The sequence below is a fragment of the Seriola lalandi genome, unplaced genomic scaffold (assembly GCF_002814215.2).
Source record: "Seriola lalandi dorsalis isolate HSWRI2012SDOR001 ecotype SW California unplaced genomic scaffold, Sedor1 jcf7180002054317, whole genome shotgun sequence".
Taxonomy (NCBI): domain Eukaryota; kingdom Metazoa; phylum Chordata; class Actinopteri; order Carangiformes; family Carangidae; genus Seriola; species Seriola lalandi.
This window is the reverse complement of record NW_019524870.1, coordinates 791,053-810,230: the sequence shown is the minus strand read 5'-3', so window position 1 is coordinate 810,230 and position 19,178 is coordinate 791,053. Positions and strand designations below refer to the sequence as shown.

The 19,178-nt window shown below is 41.5% G+C and overlaps 1 protein-coding gene across 5 annotated transcripts; it reads right to left on the bottom strand.

Moving 5' to 3' along the window:
• Window positions 1-939: 939 nt before the first annotated feature.
• On the bottom strand, window positions 940-18,168 carry fbrs (fibrosin). 5 transcript variants are annotated; one of them, XM_023406798.2, is made up of 18 exons: window positions 16,389-18,168; window positions 13,898-14,074; window positions 13,474-13,500; window positions 13,315-13,344; window positions 13,057-13,105; window positions 11,439-11,793; window positions 11,099-11,349; window positions 10,452-10,696; window positions 10,275-10,319; window positions 10,000-10,098; window positions 9,558-9,641; window positions 9,306-9,344; window positions 8,797-8,868; window positions 8,472-8,625; window positions 8,047-8,127; window positions 7,830-7,913; window positions 4,722-4,938; window positions 940-3,961 (listed from the first exon to the last, which is right to left on the bottom strand). In XM_023406798.2, the coding sequence occupies exons 1-18, from the start codon at window positions 16,689-16,691 to the stop codon at window positions 2,374-2,376; spliced, it is 3,900 nt and encodes a 1,299-aa protein (XP_023262566.1). In that variant the 5' UTR covers window positions 16,692-18,168; the 3' UTR covers window positions 940-2,373. The 5 variants fall into 5 exon arrangements, with proteins under 5 accessions (XP_023262566.1, XP_023262568.1, XP_023262567.1 ...); XM_023406800.2 differs by having other exon boundaries at window positions 9,558-9,626; XM_023406799.2 differs by having other exon boundaries at window positions 11,099-11,334; window positions 16,389-18,167.
• Window positions 18,169-19,178: the final 1,010 nt, after the last annotated feature.

The window sequence follows — 19,178 nt, the reverse complement described above, 5'->3', positions numbered from 1 at the left end:
ATGATCAAAGGATCTGGACATTAGATTATGTAAGACCTCCTAATTCTTAATAAAACCCAGGGGAAGTACGTGGAATACTTTCCTGTTCATTTCCTTTAAAATTTAGGATTTGGAGCTAAAACAATAGTCAATTTCAAATTTGATTAGTCAATCATAGAAAATTTAATTAAACCATCTATTTTAATAATGTATTTATTGCCTCAGCCATTTTTAAAGCAAAATGACAAAACATTTGCTGGTTCCAGCTTCTCTTCTTATTCTTTTGTCCTACATGATAGTAAACTGAATGTCTTCAGTTAGTCAGATAAAGCATGCACTTTTACACCATCAACTTGGGCTCAAGGACACTGTAAGTGGCATTTTCACTATTTTCTCACACTTTACAGATCACACTAATGATAAATCAAAATAATTTTCAGATTAATCAATCATAAAAAAAAAAATATTAATTGTAGCCCTAGTAGGATTGTTACGGTAACAGTTATTTCAGATTTTCTTTATGGTCTGTTTGGATAATGGATACTTACTTCATCCTAAGGGGAAATTCAAGTGTCAATGATAATCTGTCACACCGTGTAAAAGGAAGCAGCTCAACTGAGATATTAAGTATAAAATATCACATTTAATAAAGCTAAAACAAAATAACTGGCCATTTTTAAAAATAAAAACCCCCAAATTCCACAGCCATAGCTCCTAAAATGTAAAATGTGCTTGTTTTCATACTCTTCTGATATATTTGGCCTTTGGATTCTAAATATGTCAACTGGACTTTAAGAAATTGTGACACACATTTTCCCTTTTGATTTAAAAAGAAAAAAAAGAAAAATACAATCTATACACCAAACAGTTAATGGAATAACTGATCAGCAGATTAACCCATAAGAAAAATATTTGTTAGTTGCTTTTAAAGATTCAGAACAAAAGACCCACACAACAGAGTAAACAACAATTCATTTAATAATTAATCTTTGTGGTCTCTAGGGGAGGGGTTTGAAAGGTATAAAATGGTCATATTAAAATAATCGACCCAGTCTTTTCCCTCTCAGGATACCCACTGTCTAGTTGTCTTTTGACACAAGTCCTTTTATTTTTTTTTTCAGTTCTTCAGCAGATGTCCCACTTATCCATGTATATAACTTATTTTTGTTGATGAAACAACTCGACAGTTCAATGTACAAGGCTCCCATAGTCCCAAATGGATATAGCACACAACCAGTGACACACAGGCAAACCTCCCTCTCAGCATAATAAAGTCACAGATGAGATCCTTGAAGAGGCCAGAGGTTGCAATCGATAAGGCTTAATGTTCACAAGCATTAAAAAGTTTTCTGTGAAGCAAGCCTTCTGCTTTGTCTTTTGCATGATTTGAAACATATTACTACCTGGGGAGAGAGTACTGGTTGATACCCGAAACAATGACAAATAACATAACAGTGAATATATTTATTATTATAGAAGATAATTAATGTTAAGAATAATAATTACAAAGGCAATTTCTCTAGACTACTATAATCTGGTCCTGCTCGTATAGTCAAGAGGAGACTGGGAAACAGTTACAGGAAGCTCTAAAATACTGTGTTCACTCACACAGTGTAGCACAGTTCATTTTGCCATTCATCCTTTGAAAACAAAAAACAAGCCAAAAAAGGTTGAATCTCATTATCAGTGAAGCTGAGGGTTTGGGGTTAGATTTTTGGGTAAAGCAGGAAACTGAGGTACGATGCTTACTGATCTTCATTAAATGGTCTCATCAGTAATCTGTCTTTTCACAATGACAAAAAGACACAAAGACAGAACAGAAAGCACCACTTTACGACTGTATTTCTAAAAACCCTCATCCACAATACCCAATATCAGGCTTGATTTATGTAGAGGAGGGCTTTACAATATCCCATGAGTTAACCAAGCTGAGGATGAACCCTTGACTTGTTCTCAAAGCGCACATCCCTCTGGAAGTCATTTCCAATCCAGCCGGAAAAGGCTTGCTTTTAAAAGCATGGATCTTAATTCACCTGACAAATGAAAAAAGCTGTCCTCTGCCTCTTCTTACAGCTTTCGAAAGTGAGTACTGTAATAACCAACAGCCAGTATAAAATAAAAATACACCAAGGATGCACAGAAACCATGTACCTTTAAATTGCACTGATAGAACCATTGGGCATATTCCAAATCACACTGATGAGTCTTGCATTTCCCTCCCTACCATCACCTCCAGCCAGTTTTGTTACCCCTCTTTGGTGGGGGACTGCAGCTGGTTCGGTTGTGTAACTGGGAGGGCAGGGTTTAGTAGTCTGCAAGAGGAAAAGGGGGCAGGTTGAGAGCAGCACAGTGATCCTGACATGTCCCTGAATCTCCTCCAGTGTTGTCCCTGTACTATCTGGACTCTCCATCTTTGTGGGCACTGTACAGTGCCAGCTCCCCTTGCCCTCCAAGTCTGCGGGGAGGTGTGGACGATCGGCTGGTGATGGACGGAATGAGTGGAGGCGGTGCCCCTACTGGCAGCAAGCCTGCAGGGGTCTTTGCCAGGAGGCCGTTGGACATGTGGTGTGGGTTTAGTGGAGCTAGACGGGAGTAGAGGCCCGCATGGTGCTGAGAAGCAGCAGAGGCTCCTGGGGGAAGCTGGTGGGAGAGAAGGCCAGGGTGGAGCTGCTCCAGGTGAGCGGCAGTAGCAGCATGAGAGGGGCTTGAGAGGTGAGAGCCAGCGGGGAGGTGTGGGTGCATTCCAAAGAAGCGAGCCCGCTCAAAGTCTTCCCTCAGGATCTGGGCACGCTGCTCCTCATCCATCAGTCCTCCTCCTGGGGGTCCGAGCTGATGAGGGCGGTCAAAATGATGGGCCATTAGGCCGAACTCCTGGCGGACAGCAGAGGTGGGGGCAGAAGAGGTAGAAGACGGAGGGTGGTGAGGGGCGGCCGCTGCTGCTGCTGCAGCTGCTACAGCCGCAACCCTCTCTGCTTCCAGAAGACGCTGATGCTGGAGCAGCCGGGCCAGATGTGGATCGGATCGCAGGGCTAGATGAGGGTCTGACCTAAGTGCCAAAGCCTCCCTACGATGGTGATGTTGCTGCTGAGCTGCCAGCTCCCTCCAGGGGTCCCAGGTGAAGCTATGAGGGCCCTGTGATGGTCCTTGGGGTGGACCATGGGTAAAACGTTCTCCTGAACCCATCACCAGCCCTGCAGCTCCTGCCGTGCTTCCTAGGTACGCTTCAATGGCTCTTGAGCGGTCCAGCAGGGAAAGGTGTTGGTGGGAAGGAGGGTTTGGAGTGGGTGGTGGGAGGGGAACACCAGGAGTGGGAGTCAGTGATAAAGAGGAGGAAGGGGTACCAGATCTATGGTGGTGTGGATGACTGTTGGGCCGGTCAAAGCTGTGGTTGGGCGCTGGGGGAGGCAAGGATATGGGGATGTGCTCCGGCTCCTCTTTCCGCTCCTCTTTGACTTTAACTGGGGGGAAGGGCATGGGAGGTTTGGAGATGGGTGTTGTGGTCCGGTCAGGCTTCCTGGCCTGAGACAAAGAGGTGATGGAGGCAGAAGCTGCGGAGGAAGCAGGGAGGTTGCTGTCTCTTTGGGAGTGTGAGGGTTCGTTGTGGTGGCTATGTGCTGTTGGGGCCATTGGGCGGGGGTAAAGGTCCAAAGGAGATGGGGCGGAGCGATTGGAGGGAGGGGGAGTAGTGAGAACAGAAGATGAGGAAGACCGTGGTCTGTCCCTGTCTGCTACTAAAGACGAAGAGCCAAGAGGAGGTGCTCGTGAAGACACTGTTGGCAGTGGCCTCTTGTCCCCCTCTCTGTCTCGCTCACGGTCTCTGTCTCTACTTAAGCTGCGTGTCAAGTCCTCAATAGGCCCACTGCTCGGCCCCAGGACACTGTTGTGGCCATTAATGTGGGAGACTGGGGTGCTACTGCGGGGCTTGAAGGGAGGGCCAACCGGAGACATTCTCACAGGTTGTCGGCCATACAGCATATTGTCTCTGTGAAAAGAAGCGCAAAAAAAAGTTACATCATAAAAACTCCTAAATTGCAGTTCTCAAACCAGTCATACACCGTCCATACATGTATCTCTCTTTCAATAAATCTCAACACATTACATGTATGTTAATTTATAAATGCCTTAGAGCTTAAATATTAATTACTTTATTTTTCTATTAGTCAACTGACAAAAATAATCTGCAACTATTCTGATAATAAATTAATCGTTTAAAGTCAGTTTGTATTTCTTTCTTATCTGATAGAACACTGGATATCTTTGGGTTTTGGACAGTTGGTCTGACAAAATTTGAAATCACCACCTAAGGCTCCGACATTTTTCACCATCTTCATATTTGTGATTATTGTATAGACAAAACAATTCAGAAATAATCAATAGTTGCAGCCCTAAAATTCAAGCACAGGCAATGTATAAAAGATGCATTGATCATCCAAGCTTCACTAAAAATGCCCAGTATTTCACTTTCATCACATCTGATATAGAGATATGAGGGGAAATTGTTGTTGTATCCTGTTGGGTTAAATCTATTTTATGTGTTTTAATAGCTTGTCTCCATGGTTCATTTTCACCCAACATGTCCCTATCTTAGTGGGAAATCTGTGACCACAGGACTGCCTGGAGTAATGTGGGTACTGATCGCTTACAAACACCACTTTGTGTAAAAAAAAAAAAAAAAAAAATCAAAGCTATTCCTTTAAATCTTGAAATGTAAAGCCTACATTAAAATCAGCTGAATGTCATACCTGTCCTTTTCATCTTTGATGTGGGGGATGTCTCGCCTCTCTCCATCTTTCCCTCTGTCCCTCTCGTCCCTCTTATCCAAGCCTTTAACCCAGTTGGGGCCAACGGGGAACCCAGACGGGCCGCCGTGTAGACGGTTCCACGCGTCGTGATGGTTGGGGTTGGACAAGCCCCCGACCACACTGGCTGGTGTGTCTTTAGGGCCAAACATGGAGCCCGCTGCAGACCAAAAAGACATTTATTGTTAAAAAAGGGATGTAAACCATTTTTACCTTAAAGCTTTCAAATAAAATATTTCATAAAGCTGCTATTCCCATCTTGTGAAGAAAAAAAAACATGTTTCACAGTAGGTTTTGTAGTTAGCTTCTAATATTAAGCCACAGTTTTTTCAAGTTAACACAAGTAAAAACACTTAAGCAACAAACCTAAACAACAAAAGTCCAACACTAAACTTGTTTGTATTATTTCAACAACCTCTTTTACAGCATATACAACAGAAATCTTAATCTAAACAAGTTGCTAAATGATCAAACCTCTTGAAACCCTTTAACTGATGCGTTTTAGCACTGGGCTCCTTAATGAGTGATCTCCTCCAGCTTAGTCAAGTCGTCAAACGCAGCTAAACGATGGGACAACCTCCCAATACACCATGAGTTTTTTCCAATTTGACAGAGATGTCTAAATCCATGCTTTCATGTTTATTTGGACTGCTTCCAGTCTTCTTGGCTACTCAAATTGATGCATCCAACCTTGTACTTGTATATCAATGACAAAGGCCAGCACAGCCATTCACAGCATGTCTCTGACAGTAACAGCTGAGCTGTAGCTGTGCTATGAGACAGGAGAGAAAAGCATTAAGAGGAGAGAAAAGCAGAGTGATGACAAACAAACGCCTCGGCCAAAGTTAAGACAAGTTTCACCTGCTGAGATGGAGAAGTAGGGCTGGGCATTTCATCTTAAAACTTTTTGTTTGACCAAATTATGTCTGAAGAACAAAAAGTCAGTCAGATTCCTAATTTCATAATATTTAAGTTAATTTTGTATTGCATATATTTAGACAGAGTTCTTACATGGTTGTTTATGTTAGACAATGTTATACACCTGATGTGGTTTAGACTCAGCAATGTAACTGTAGTTAAACAACAAAACCTCAATTACATATAGTGGCACAAGGAGTTGTTTGCGATAAAAAAAAAACAAAAAAAAACAACCCAGGCCTAGATCAAAGCTGCGCTGTAGCAATAAAGGCAGGGAGGGGGAAATATATATCAGAGGCTGTGTTACAGCTTCAATATGCATTTATGACTGCAGGCTTTTATCAGAACCAGATATCAGTTCGCGAAAGTATCTGCTATAATTGTTAGACAGTTAGTCAGAAACTTCTGAGAAGACTGAAAAGAAACAGAAACTGTTAGTAGTTTTACTTTCCTCCCACATGGTGAATTGTGGGTTAATAATGTCTTGAGAGGATGGTAACCGCTACAATCATTGACCTCTCTCATGAGGATGGCACGCTACCATGGAATTTTAGCAGTTTCTTTGAAGCAAGCATCTCCCCAGTTCCTGTTTTCAATACTTCTAACAGTTTTACAGCCCATAATCACAAATGCAGATCAGCTGGCGACTGAATGTGTGACAGAATTAGCCTCCATTTAACACCTCACCTTTATAAGGACTTATAAAGTATAATAAACTAAAGCCACAGTAGCTGTGTTATTTTGTCTTCTTCTAATGCTGTTAAGCAACTGTCCTTTGTGATATTAAGATGTGATATCATTCTCCACCCACACACTCTCTATCCTCTCACTATATTGAAGCCAACCAGTCAATTTTTTTAAAGTTCCAAGTATCAAATCAAGTTGTAATTACAACCTTACAAGTTCATTCACATGGGTGTATACAGTATCTACCATAAAGACAGACAAAGGAGCAGAACGTAAAGGACAGGTTTGGCTTTTCACAAGTCTGTCTACATGCAACACTCATATGCCACATATGAGTTGATTTACTGGTTGGTGTAATTATACCTCCCATCTCCACTGGCCATGATGGGATTTCTTCATTTGACCTGCGGCTACACTGTAAAAAGATGACGGAAAAAATCCACAGTATTGCAAGCAAAAATGTATTTCTAATTTAAGCTGAAACTAATGAAGAAACTAATCAGCTGTCTGTGTTAGCCAGACAGAGCAAATATCGTCTAAAGTTACAGCCTTACAGTACAATTTCCTTCTGTGAGCTTCCCTGGACAGCATTTCCTTGCTGAGTCGCTGCAGGGAGAGATCGCCTAGTATCTGCATCTAGGTTTGTTGCCGGCACAACAGCCTCAGCAATAAATTTACGCAACACTTGTAGGATAAAGATACCCACTTGATTTCACTAACTGCTGAAGCCTCATGTTCGCTTCAGCTGAACTTTACAAATGCATTTTTAAACTGAAGGAGGACGGTCGAGTCTGTCCCCGAATTTCTGAAATGGAGTTGCATTAGGAAGGGATCACTTCAAGGAATGATTACACCAAGCAATAAGGCTGACATTAGCCCTGTGAGAAAGAAATTCAGCCCCTTTATTCAACTGACAGAGACCAGTCCAGTGACACAGCAGGGGCACCAATGCAGGGGGCTCCAGCAAAATACAGTAAAGAAAAAGAAAAAAAAAAAACAATAAAAAGCATGAATGTGCGGCAAAAAAGTGGAACGTGGCTCAACTTTGGCAGGAAGGTGAAACCATCCAGCAAGATGTTGCAGTGGCAAATCAAATATATGCAAGAGCAAACTCCTGGTAAATTACTCTGTAATGTTAACGGAGTATTTCTACTGTTAAACTTCTGACTCTCATAATGAAAGATAATACAATTGCCACCAGAGCTGTAAAATCTTGTCTCAGTGTTTAGCTATCTGAGATGCATCAATCTGTTACTCAAACTACACTAAAAGGATTGAATTTCAGTGTCTGAACCGTATCAGCTGTATAAACTGTATATACGTAAGTGTGGGGAAGTGTTGAGTTGTCTCTCAACATACACAACACACACGTGCTGACAGTATTTAAAAAATTTGAGTCTATCCTTAAGTCTCGTGTTTCGAGACTAGAGATGTTGTGAGACTGACCCAGTGTTGGGCTGCCAAGTCCTCCAAAGGCACCAGAACCCAGAGCTCCCAGCGGGGTGAAGGGTGGGGATCGGCCGTACGGATCTGAAACACACAGGCAGATAAACAGTAAAAAATGCTGTGTTGATACAAATCACATTATATTTTTATTACATTTAAATAAATACACAGTTGATTTTCATTTATTTGATGATGTGTCTTTTTAAGTTGCTCTTACCCAAGTGTGCAGTTGGTGCGAGGAAAGAGGAGTGGGGCGTTGATGGAGAGATGAACTGAGCTGAGGACGGATTGACTGCACCTGAGGGAGAGAAGTTGTAGTAAAACAAAACAATGTCATGAGTAATCAAATCAAGCTTCTCACACATTTCATGCTGTGATTTGGATAGCAATGCTACAGGAGCTGTCAAACTACAGGGATGTGAGGACAGGACAAATCGGAAAGATTATGACAGGTAGAAGGCATCGACAAGTTCAGTGAAAAAAAAAAAAAAAATACATGTGCAGGAGTGAAATACTAAAACACAAAACTAAGGAAAAAACAGGCCACACAGCTTGAATCTTTTTGTCTTCAAGCTGTCAAATCAACAATAAACTCACATTCTGTCAGCTGTTCTTAAGAGACAAAAATGTTTAGACATGCACCTGTAGCTGAGAACAGACTGGGAGGTCTGGTCAGGTCATGAGTGGGAGGAAGGGCTCCTCCTATGGGCCCCAAGGGGCCAAGTCCCCCAGCTCCAGGAAGACGGGCCAGCAGGTCATTGCGGAAGTCCAACTTGTGAGGATCAGCCTGCATCAGCTGAAAGATGTGGGCAGAAAAGTTAACTTGGCATTTTAAGGGGTCACGACACTTTCTATTTAAACCTTCCTCTATCTACTCTGAACATCTCACTGGAATAAAACTGCTTGTGACAAGTGAAATATACTTTTAGGAAAATTACAACACAGGAATTTAATAAGAAAAACATACCTTTACTTTTTTCTGATGGCTTAGAATCATCCAGGCCACATATACATGCATAGCACACCATTTTCCTGGTTTCTGCACAGCACAAAAAAAAAAAAAAAAAAAAAAAAAAAAAAAAATCACAGGAGTTTACTATGTTATTCCATGAATCTTGCATGTACAACTTGAAAGCCTTTGCACACAGAGTCAGATGTCCTTCGTCGTGTTCAGAAATATCTTGTCTAGCCTCTCCACAAGATTGGGGTTTCCAGCTGGAGATAAAGTTACTTGCCAGGGCTCAGTATAAGTTTGGGAATATAAAAAAAGTCATGCATATGTAACCACATACATTATAACTGGGGTAATTTCTGGGTCTGAAATATCTAACTGGGTGTGCAAGGGCAGAGAATAGACCAGTAGCAGTCAAGATTACAAGTGAGATTAGTGCAAAGAGTGAGTGAAGCAGTGAGAAAGTAAAACAGGCTGAAGGTTTTAAGGAGCCAAGGGATTCAAAAACATCTGTTTTTGCTTACATTACTGACTTTCAACGATGTCCCAAATGGATCAGTTAGCTACAAGAGAACAGAAGTGTAAAACCACTTTTAATCATCATGTCTCACTCTTCATCAGAAATAGTTTTGCACTCTTTACTGCACTGACTAGGCCCATGTTGCAGCACATCCTAGCCTAAACTGGCTTTCCTCATCAGCATATTTTCATGTAAAGAAAACAACATGATTGGAGGGATGATGCAAACAAGTTGAAAGTAAGCATACTGTCCTTACCCTTGGGTCCTTGGGCTGCAGGTGGTGAGGCACAACCCCAAGTCGTGCAGATATATCAGGACCCGTTCCCTGAGGGACAAGAGGCTGTCAAACACAGCACAACACATCAGCCACAACCTACTTATCTACAGGTCTACAACTGATCACTGATTAACATCTGACATTACTCTTTACTTTTCCAGTGCTACTTTTCATGTGCAGCACACCTGCTGTATGGGGGTCAGAGCTCCTCAATAAATCATCCCCCCCCCCCACGACTCATAACTGTTATCAAACATGCTCCTTATTTATATCTGCTTTCATCTTTCAGTGTGGGTGATCAAATGAACCCAGCTGTCACTTTTGTCAATGTTAAGACATGTACCATGTGCCCTGACAAAATGACATCTAGCGGGCGCCAAGGACTACGTAATACAAAAGGCATAGAGAGCGTTATTCCCACCTTTGGCTGAAATGCTCCTTGCAAGGAGCTGAAAGGCCCGGTGGGAGGAATCACAGGCTGGATACTTGGCACTGAGGGCGGCGGGTATTGTGGGAAGAACTGCCATGACACAAACAAACATTTATATGAGTAATTGACCATTTAACAGTATAAATGATAAAATAAGTTTATTAAAATGTATTGTTCCAAGTACTGAAATGTACTCCCAGCCTTTATGGTTTAATCTGTAAATTATCACCACTTATATAATCAGTAAGATGACACAAGATACTCACAGGGTGTCGGTACAGCCCGTCCATTTTGCCTGGATACTTATCAAACTAAAAGACAAAGGCAGTGCGTGGGTTAAAACATCTAAAAAAAAAAAAAAACGGAATATGGTCCACATTCCAGCCACACAGGAATTTTAAGTACGACACAGATGTTCAGCATAACAGCAGAGAGCATCTCACCAGAGGCGGTGCAGTAGCTGTGGGGTGCAGGAAGGGCGTGAAGTGTTGGTGCGTGTGCGTGTGTTGGTGCTGGTGGTTGTGCTGATGGAACTGGAAGGCCAGTGGCTGGATGCTCGGCTGGTTCTGAGACGTCCGGCCCGATGAACCCGGTGCCGAGTTCGATGCTGATGGACCACCCGGAGTAGAGCGACCCGCAGTTGCTGCATTATTTTCAGCCCCTGGGACGCTGCGTCTGCCCTCGCGCTCTGGTGAATTCAAGATGTGAGAGTTTAAGCTCTGATGCAGCAATCGTGTTGAAACATTATGGTGTACTTTCAACACTTGCTAGGGTTAATTTGACAGACTATGACTACTAATAATTAACAGATTTGGTATTTTCTAAGGTACTGCTTATCCAGTCTCCAAATACAACACAGTCAAGCATGCAGCCTCTACTTTATACAAAGAATGCAGTACTTTCTGTGCCGAGTCTGATCAGATCTCAGTCCATCAATACACAACTTCCTCAACACCCCAGACAACCACCAGAGGAAGTCTGGGTTTAGTCTATTTTAGTATCACATTAGTCACAGTGTTCTCATGAACAGCTTAATGACCAAGAGACTTTAACAGCATTGAAAAGTAGCATTCTTGCTGGTTGAGCGTACCTGCTGCTGCTGAGTGGGCAGGACCTTGTAGCAGAGGTGGGGGGGGAGGCAGGCCAGGTGAGGACGTGTACAGGGCCCCAGAGCTGGCTCGGGATGGGGGTCGGAGGGGCCCTGAGGATCCTGAGCCCCTATTGTGGGGCAGCGACACACTGGTGGAGGGAGTCGGAGGGCGCATGGAGGATGAGGAAGACGCAACAGATGAAGCAGATGGTGGAGGTTTGACTGGGGTGCTGCTCCTGAAAGGGAGAAAGCTTAAGTAAGAAACATGAATCATGTTTTCTAAGACAGGAAAATAATAGTAAAACTTTAATCAAAAATTACTATGATGTAAGTTTCATACCTGTTGTTGATGTTGTAGATGGAGTGAGATCGTCCAGGCAGAGTGAGGAAGGACTTGTGTTTGGAGAGCGGGGGGCTGCCGTTGTGGCGGCTGCCATTACTGGTCATCGGGTTAGGCCTGGGGACCGTGCCTGAGGCTGTGACCGGGGAATGGGAAGGCAGGCAGAAGGAGGCAGAAGAGGTAGAAGAAGAAACAGGCTCTGGGAAATGCGGCTCCAGGCTTTTCTCCTGACTTCGCTCCAGGCCAGATACTCGCGGGGTCACCATGAACCGTGAGACACCACCGCAGCGGGCCGGTAGAGAAGGGCAGCTTTTGCCCATGGATGTGCCCATGTTTGAGGGGGCAGGCTCCACAACTAAAGAAGAGAATTATGGGTCAGCATTTTGCCTTTACTTCATATTATACAGTGTAGAGTAACAGGGGCGAGGGAAAGAAATACAGCATGTACAAAGAGGAAACCCAAACCCAAAGCATGAAATCAAGCTTAGTGATAGAGATCTTCACAGGTCCAAAATATTCAATCTCTATAAATTAATTATAAAAACAAAAAAAGGAGAGCGAGATGGAGACACTCTGACCTGAGGACAGTAAGACCCAAGGATAATAACCCAATCAAAAACTTAGGGGTGTACTGAACCGATGGGTCAGTACTGAGGCCATAACTGACATTATTAAGGGGACTAAGTATCACAGGATGTGTTTGTTTATCACTGTTATTATAAAGTCCAGTGTTTCCCCTACAGTAAGTCAAAGCAAGCTGTCGACTTAATTTTAAGGGCCACATCTGACCTCATGTTACTTTTCACAAAAATGATCCAAACAAGTTCCATACAATCAGTGATTGTTTTTAAATTTAGGGAAAATAGAGCACTGAATCAGATCAATACTCAATATGTATCTGTATGTATGGAAAGCCTGAGATGCATGTAATGTAATATGTAGCGGGAGAAAAAGTAACTGTCCATCCAAAACATGGTTGACCACAACAGACCCAGCTGGAGAGAAAACAACAACATTGAGCATTAATGAGCAGTGACCTGGGATGATTATACCACACTACACGATCAGTCCTGATTGAATCAACATGGGCACTAGACATACTGACACACAGACCCAAGACAAATTAACAGGTTCCTACCAAACCTGATTAGTCTGAACATAATTTGGACCTGGCCTGAGCTGGATCGCAGGGTTGGAAACTGTAAAGACATTCCCGGTCCTTTTCGTGTCATAGTGCAATAAGAGCAAAGATGTTACCGTTTCCGGTATTTGCATAAATGTCTTCAATGTAAACTGAGGCACAGAAACTCAAATCATTATACGCGAAATCAACCCCATGGAATACCAAACAATTCATCTTTCATTGCACATCATGTCATTCTACACCATTCTGCTGAATGCCTCTGTAATTTTAAGATTGACTGAAATTGGTGCTGCAGCTAGCACAACTTTGAATCAAAATGTAATGACACAAGAATAAAAAACAAAGTCTGGCTACTTTTCTAATTTTCTGTCGAGATCTAAATATAGCCATGCGAGGGCCCATTGATTGACACATCATTTCATCATTTCATGAATGTGAAGCAGCAGAAATAAAATACATTTTTATTTCTCATACCTTTTGTAGTGGTGACTGTGAACACTCGATCCATGTCATTGTCAGAAGCCTGGAGATAGACAAAAAGAAACAATTTCATTAGAATTATGCTCTATCTATACTCAATGAAAATCAATATATCAATTACTGAATTTTAGAAACTTTTGCCATTTATTAATACTGTCTGTCAGCAATACTGTTTTAAATGCCATGCATTCATTAACTAATAAGAAAAGGCAGCAATTAGTACTCATTAAATTACAAGAAAGAAGTACACACCTTGTCTCCTGTATCACTCTCAGTGTCACACTAAAAGAAGACAGGAAAAAAAAAACATTCAGAAAAACTTTCGGGCAATGTGCAGTTTTAAAGCAATTGTCGAAATAATACACAACGTGAGAACGTCACATTCAGCACAGAATCAGAAGAGAAACTTACAATGTAGCCAGTCTCCAAAGGGTGTCCCTAAAAAATAATAAATCAATATTGTTAGCTCCAGTTGTTTTCAATTAAGTTTTAAAATGTGGCTAAAGGGAAAAAATATGTAATCTAATGTGATTAAGCATCAACAAATGTGAAATATGTTTACATAAATGTATCTTTCCTGGTTGATTGGAATCACCCTGCACTGCTTCATAAAAAAGAAAAACACTTGATTGATGGGTGTTGTTAAAATTTGTGCAACAGGGTGTGTGCAAACCAGTTTAACTAGACTATTTCCAATGAGAGGATATACAGGTCAGCGGCACTAAAGAAATGTAAACACAGCTATTTGATTAAGAATTAGCTCAACATCTAACATGACAAGCTGAAGATTACAAGAAAACATTGCAGCTCATCAGTCACAGCTATATCAGTTCACCTCTATCTTTCGTCTCTTATTTCTGCTCTTGTTCCAGCAGCTGCTGGAGTAGCTGTGTGGGGCTCCTTCTTCCGGCTCGGACAGTGGCCCTCCACCGTTCTCCTCTGGCCCTCTCTTCCCCTTGTTCCTCCTTCCCAGCATATCAGTGCGCTGACTGGGCTTCAGTGAGCAGTCCATCTGATAAAGAGGAAAAAAAAAAAAAATCTGTTTACATGTCTAGCAAAAAGCATGAATGTGTACACCTGAGGCCAAAGACCATAGGCTAGTTGCATGTTGATTAATGTCCTGACAGACCTCATTTCTGCACAGTTTCTACTTAGTGGACGCAAAAATAGAAACACGAATGATGTAATGCAGCCTGCATGACGATATGACTTCGCCTGTTTGTTAGTAGCCTCGATTATATGGCTGTTTTAAGATTTTTTTTTTTTTAAATTGTTGTGATGTTTAACTTGACTTTTTTTTAAAAAGGTGTTTCTAATATTGTGTCCACCAAAAAGACAAAGATATTCGAGTAGGATGCAGTGTGTGCAGAGGTTCCCATATGTCTGATCATTGTCCCCAGCAGGTCAAAAGATAAATGTGAGAAATTGTGAGATGACTGACAAGTTATGAAAGAGGAAGAAAAAGCATATCAGTTGTACAACACCCCCCCCCCCCTTGTGCTTTTTCTGGTGAAATACAGGAAAGTATTGCCTCTTCAGGAACCCAAAAAGTTTTTTTTTGTTGTTTTTTTCAAAAGAAAGGAAGTTTCACTACTTCATTAAATAGCTTATAGACATAATCAGTGTGTTACAAGTAGGAGCTTCTTGGTTATAAAAGGCCACAATCTAAAAAGGTTGAGAACCCGCACAACTTGTTTCTTCTAAGCCATCAGGAAAATGGGATTATTTGTATTAAGTTAAAAGGTATGGGTACAAATTAACACAATTTCAATGCATAAAACAGGGCAATCCAATATAATAATATCTTGAAATTACAAAGGTGCTGCATATATTCCAAAATACTATATAGAGGTTTCATTCCAGTAGACAGTTAGATGCATAAAAAAAAAAAAAAAAAAATAGGTACACTCCAAACGATCCACCACATATTGTCAGACTCATTATTCTTTTAAGTACATGGGTTTGATTGAATGTTTCATCGTTTTGAAGTTTGTGTTATTATAAGATAAAGAAAAGCTATAGAAAAGGGAATGAAAAATAAATAAAAATTCTGCTTGAAAGGTCAACATGAAGGTCACCACAGCCTGTCCGTCAAACTGGTGGAACTGTTCATTTCTTTTTTGTTTATGATTTAAATCTTTATTACATTTCATGATGCCGCAATACAAAAACACAACAGTCTCCAACCAGCATTAAACAGAGAAGAAAAGAAAGACAAGCGGAACTGTTCATTTCTTAAATAAATTATCTTAACTGCGGGCAATTACTATTATTAATAAATTCAGGCAGGAAATTAAAAATTTTTGAAAGGAAATTGACACATTCCACCAGTAATCACTTCTAAATTCAAGCTTGTAGTGTTTACGTTTTTTCTATTAGCAGTTTCAGATAATAACCAACCATTGGCACCGATTCATTTTACTGTAAAATCAGGTGGACAACAGTGGAACTGTATGTGTGCGTAAATAGGCAGTTTTGGAACATAACCTATGGGCAAATAATTTGGTTTCCCATCCTGATGTCGAGGTCAAATGCAGATACCATCAGTACCCTGAAGGCTGATTAACTAATATTAGAGATTTTTTTTTTCTTCATCAGCATGCCAAATGTGTTTCCATGCCAACATAGGCCACGTGTATGTGTATTAAAGCTCTAAATGCACGGTGGAAACTTCATGTCAACCAAATGCTGATCCTGGAATCCACATGTGACTTTAGTTCCCTGCCCCGTTTTGATGGATAGTCAATTGATCTGAGCAAGTTAGGAATGATAAGTATTAGATGAAGAGCCCGGGTCCAAGTACAAACAAAACACAACCATCACTGCTGTTGAGGGGTTAGAGTTAATACACAATTATGGTCATGTATTTTTCCATTTCTTTTTCTGAAAAGCCATTTGGCAGCTCATCAACACCTAACAGAATTAGAACATGAATAATTGAGGCCTCTCCAGAACCCATCAGAGGGATGCCTTGGGGTTTGGGTTTGGCCTGAGAGGAGTGCTTTTTCCAAGCAAGTAATGGTGTCAGAGTTGAGGAGTTCAATCTGCAGCCTTTTCACACCTTTGGTTGGAGGGAAGAAGGTATCATTTGACATGATGGAGAGGAGGAAAGAGGACTTAAAATCTAGGTTTAAATTCCTACTGCTCTATACATGCCGATCAATTTTTTTTTTTTTTTAAATGAGAGGAAAGGAATGTGCCAAATCCTGCCAAGCAACATTTTAGTGTCATCCATCACTTTGTTTACACTAAATGTGGAGAATAAAAGCTGTTTAATGGATGACAGCTGATGGCTGGGTGTAAAAATGTAACATCTAGACATTTACCTCCAGTGCCTCCAAGCTGATGAAGCTCGCAATAGCGAAGCCATCAATGATGTCTTCCTCACAGGACACAGACTCTCTCTTCCTCCGGCGTGGAGGCCTGTGTCTCCCAAAACCGGGCCGACATTCTCTCCCACCAGGACCCAGGACACTGTTCGTCCCACAAGCCTCCCGGTCTGAGCCTGAGGACAGGGATGTGGCCCTCTCCTCGGCCAGGTCCACTCTCCTCCTCCGCCGCTCCCTGTCGCGCTGAGAACGGGACCGTCGGCTCTGCCTGAATCCAGTGCTTCGGCTCGGGCCCTCCATGTTCAAACGGCGCCTCCTTTTGTAACTCCAGTGAGACCAAAGGCACTTTATTCAAGTCCCGGTCCGGTGGAAGGCACCGAACCGCAAATAAAACACCACCACACAGGCCCTCGCAGGGAGCCTCTGTTAAAATGGCGTTAATGAAACCAGTGGCTATTATTTACCGTCCTTTGACAACAGTCCATTGGCATCTGTGCCTTTCTTTCGGCGAAATTTTAGTGTCATTTCAATTAAACTTAGATCTACATTGGAATTTAAATCATCCACGACACACACACAGATGTCAGGACATAGCTGATTGTGTCTCGGAGAAGGCTAACGTTAGCTAGCTAGCTAGAAATTCAACCGACAACCACATAAGTTACACGCATGTAAACAAAAAAGACAAGTCTAGTTGTGCTGCTGACAAAACAGGCCGAGTCACCTCTGGATATATTTCAAAATGAAAATCACGCCAACGCTGGCATTGCTCAATACAACTGTAGGATTTCCTATATTTCTGCACACGCTGACAAATTTATTAGCTAAATGATACGGTTAGCTGGTTAGCGAGGCCAATAACCCAGATATCCCACATTTAACACAACGGCTGCCGTGACATGATTTCGAGTTAATGTGAAACGTTAAGTGTTTTTTTCTGAAATTACTCCACATTTAAGGAGTAAAATTAGCTGTCTGGTTGAGTTTTAGTTGTTAATGCTACTGCTAGCTAGCTCAGTGTTGATTCCAGCCAATTAGCTTTTTGCTCACACGGCTAACTCGATACATTACGATATATTCAGCCCGCAACATAAGAATACAATTATATTCTTAAAACGTGTCTGGAAAATCTGACAAGCCGGATGCTACGGCGTGGAGCTAACTAATGTCCAGCAGCCAAGAGAATAAATTTTCCTGCTGTCGAAATGTTAATGGCCGATAGTAATGGTTGAATTCGCATCACATCAAAAGAAAGACGTAACGTTAGCACTCCGGCTAGCCAGCGTTAGCCGGCTAAACAACAATCTCAAAATTATTTTAAAGGAAGCAGGAGGGATACGAAAGATTTTTAAGCAACTAATCACCCGTATTATAATAATATTCACTTCTTCATACGCAGCTTTTCTTCCCATCCACCTCCATCATAAAGAAAAAACTCAAGGCCCAAATATCAAAGCCTCGGTGTCGATTTCCATAAACGAGGGTGTCGGCCAAGCCCCCATTGGGCCGGGCAGCTCCTTCATGCAGCCTTCGCTGTGTAAATCCAATGTTTGGGAGAAGTTGGACCACTCGCCGAGGTTTCCGCTCAGCGATTCCCTTTTCTCACCGATTCCGGAGTGGAAATACTCACAGAGACGAGGTGATCGGCTCCGCTGCTGCCCCTTCACAAGTTTCCACTGAATTGGAAATTTATCGTGAAAATCGGGGAGACACAACCCTTGTCAGCCGTGCAGTGCATTGTGTGCGCCGCTCTTCTTCCTCACCCATCAAACTGGCTTGTTGGCAGCTCCGCTTGTGCACACTGCCTCCATGTGGAAAGTGTGTCCACAGCTCCGTTGTACTCACCACTTTGTCAGGTTTCCAGCTATCAGATGTCTTTTTTATATCCTGTCATAAAAACAAAACTACACAAGTTGCTCAAGGCCAGAAACAACCAGGGGACGCGATTGCAGAAGGCCTTAGAAATTTGCATTATTTTTGGTCAAACTTACACCAAATAGCCAAAAGTATGTGGACACCCCTTCCAAGCTGGGCCAAAACATTTATTGCTGGCGCCCTATTAACCTCCACTACAGAAATTCAATGGTTAGTTGATTGATAGAAATTTAATGGCAACTATTTTATAACTGATTAATCATTTAAGTTGTTCTTTAAATCAAAAATGTACTGGTATAATCTTCTCAAATGTGAATATTTGATAGTTTCCCTGCTTTCTTTTGGGTTTGGACGGTTGGCCAGAAATAATGAAGCAATTTGAATATGTTAACTTGGCCTCAGGGTATAATGATGAGCATAATAGTTTTTGACATTTAAGTAATTTATTATTAAATCGCATAACTATCAGATGTACTGATAATGAAAATAATTGTTGGTTGCAGCCTTACAGTTCTCCTATGATGGAATAATATGACTTCACCCAAGGTTTTCGGTGTGTTAATTACTAAAACAATAAACTAGATTTTTAAAACACTGAAAATCTTGGGCAAAGTACTATTATTCCATCACTGGAGTACTGTAAGTCTGCAACAAAACAGTTATCTTCATTATCAAAACATCAGACAATTATTTTCAATTATCTTTCTTTATTGACTTGATTATTCGGTGAATAAAATGTCAGAAAACATTGATTGAGTAAAAAACACAAACATGTTGAGTTTACTATCATAGAAAAACTGGGGAAAAAATAGCAAATATTAACAGATTTTGTTTTTGCCATTTTGTTTAATAATGGCTTCTTAACATAATTTCACTTTCAGAAAATTTTACATGTATGCTTTATGTATATCA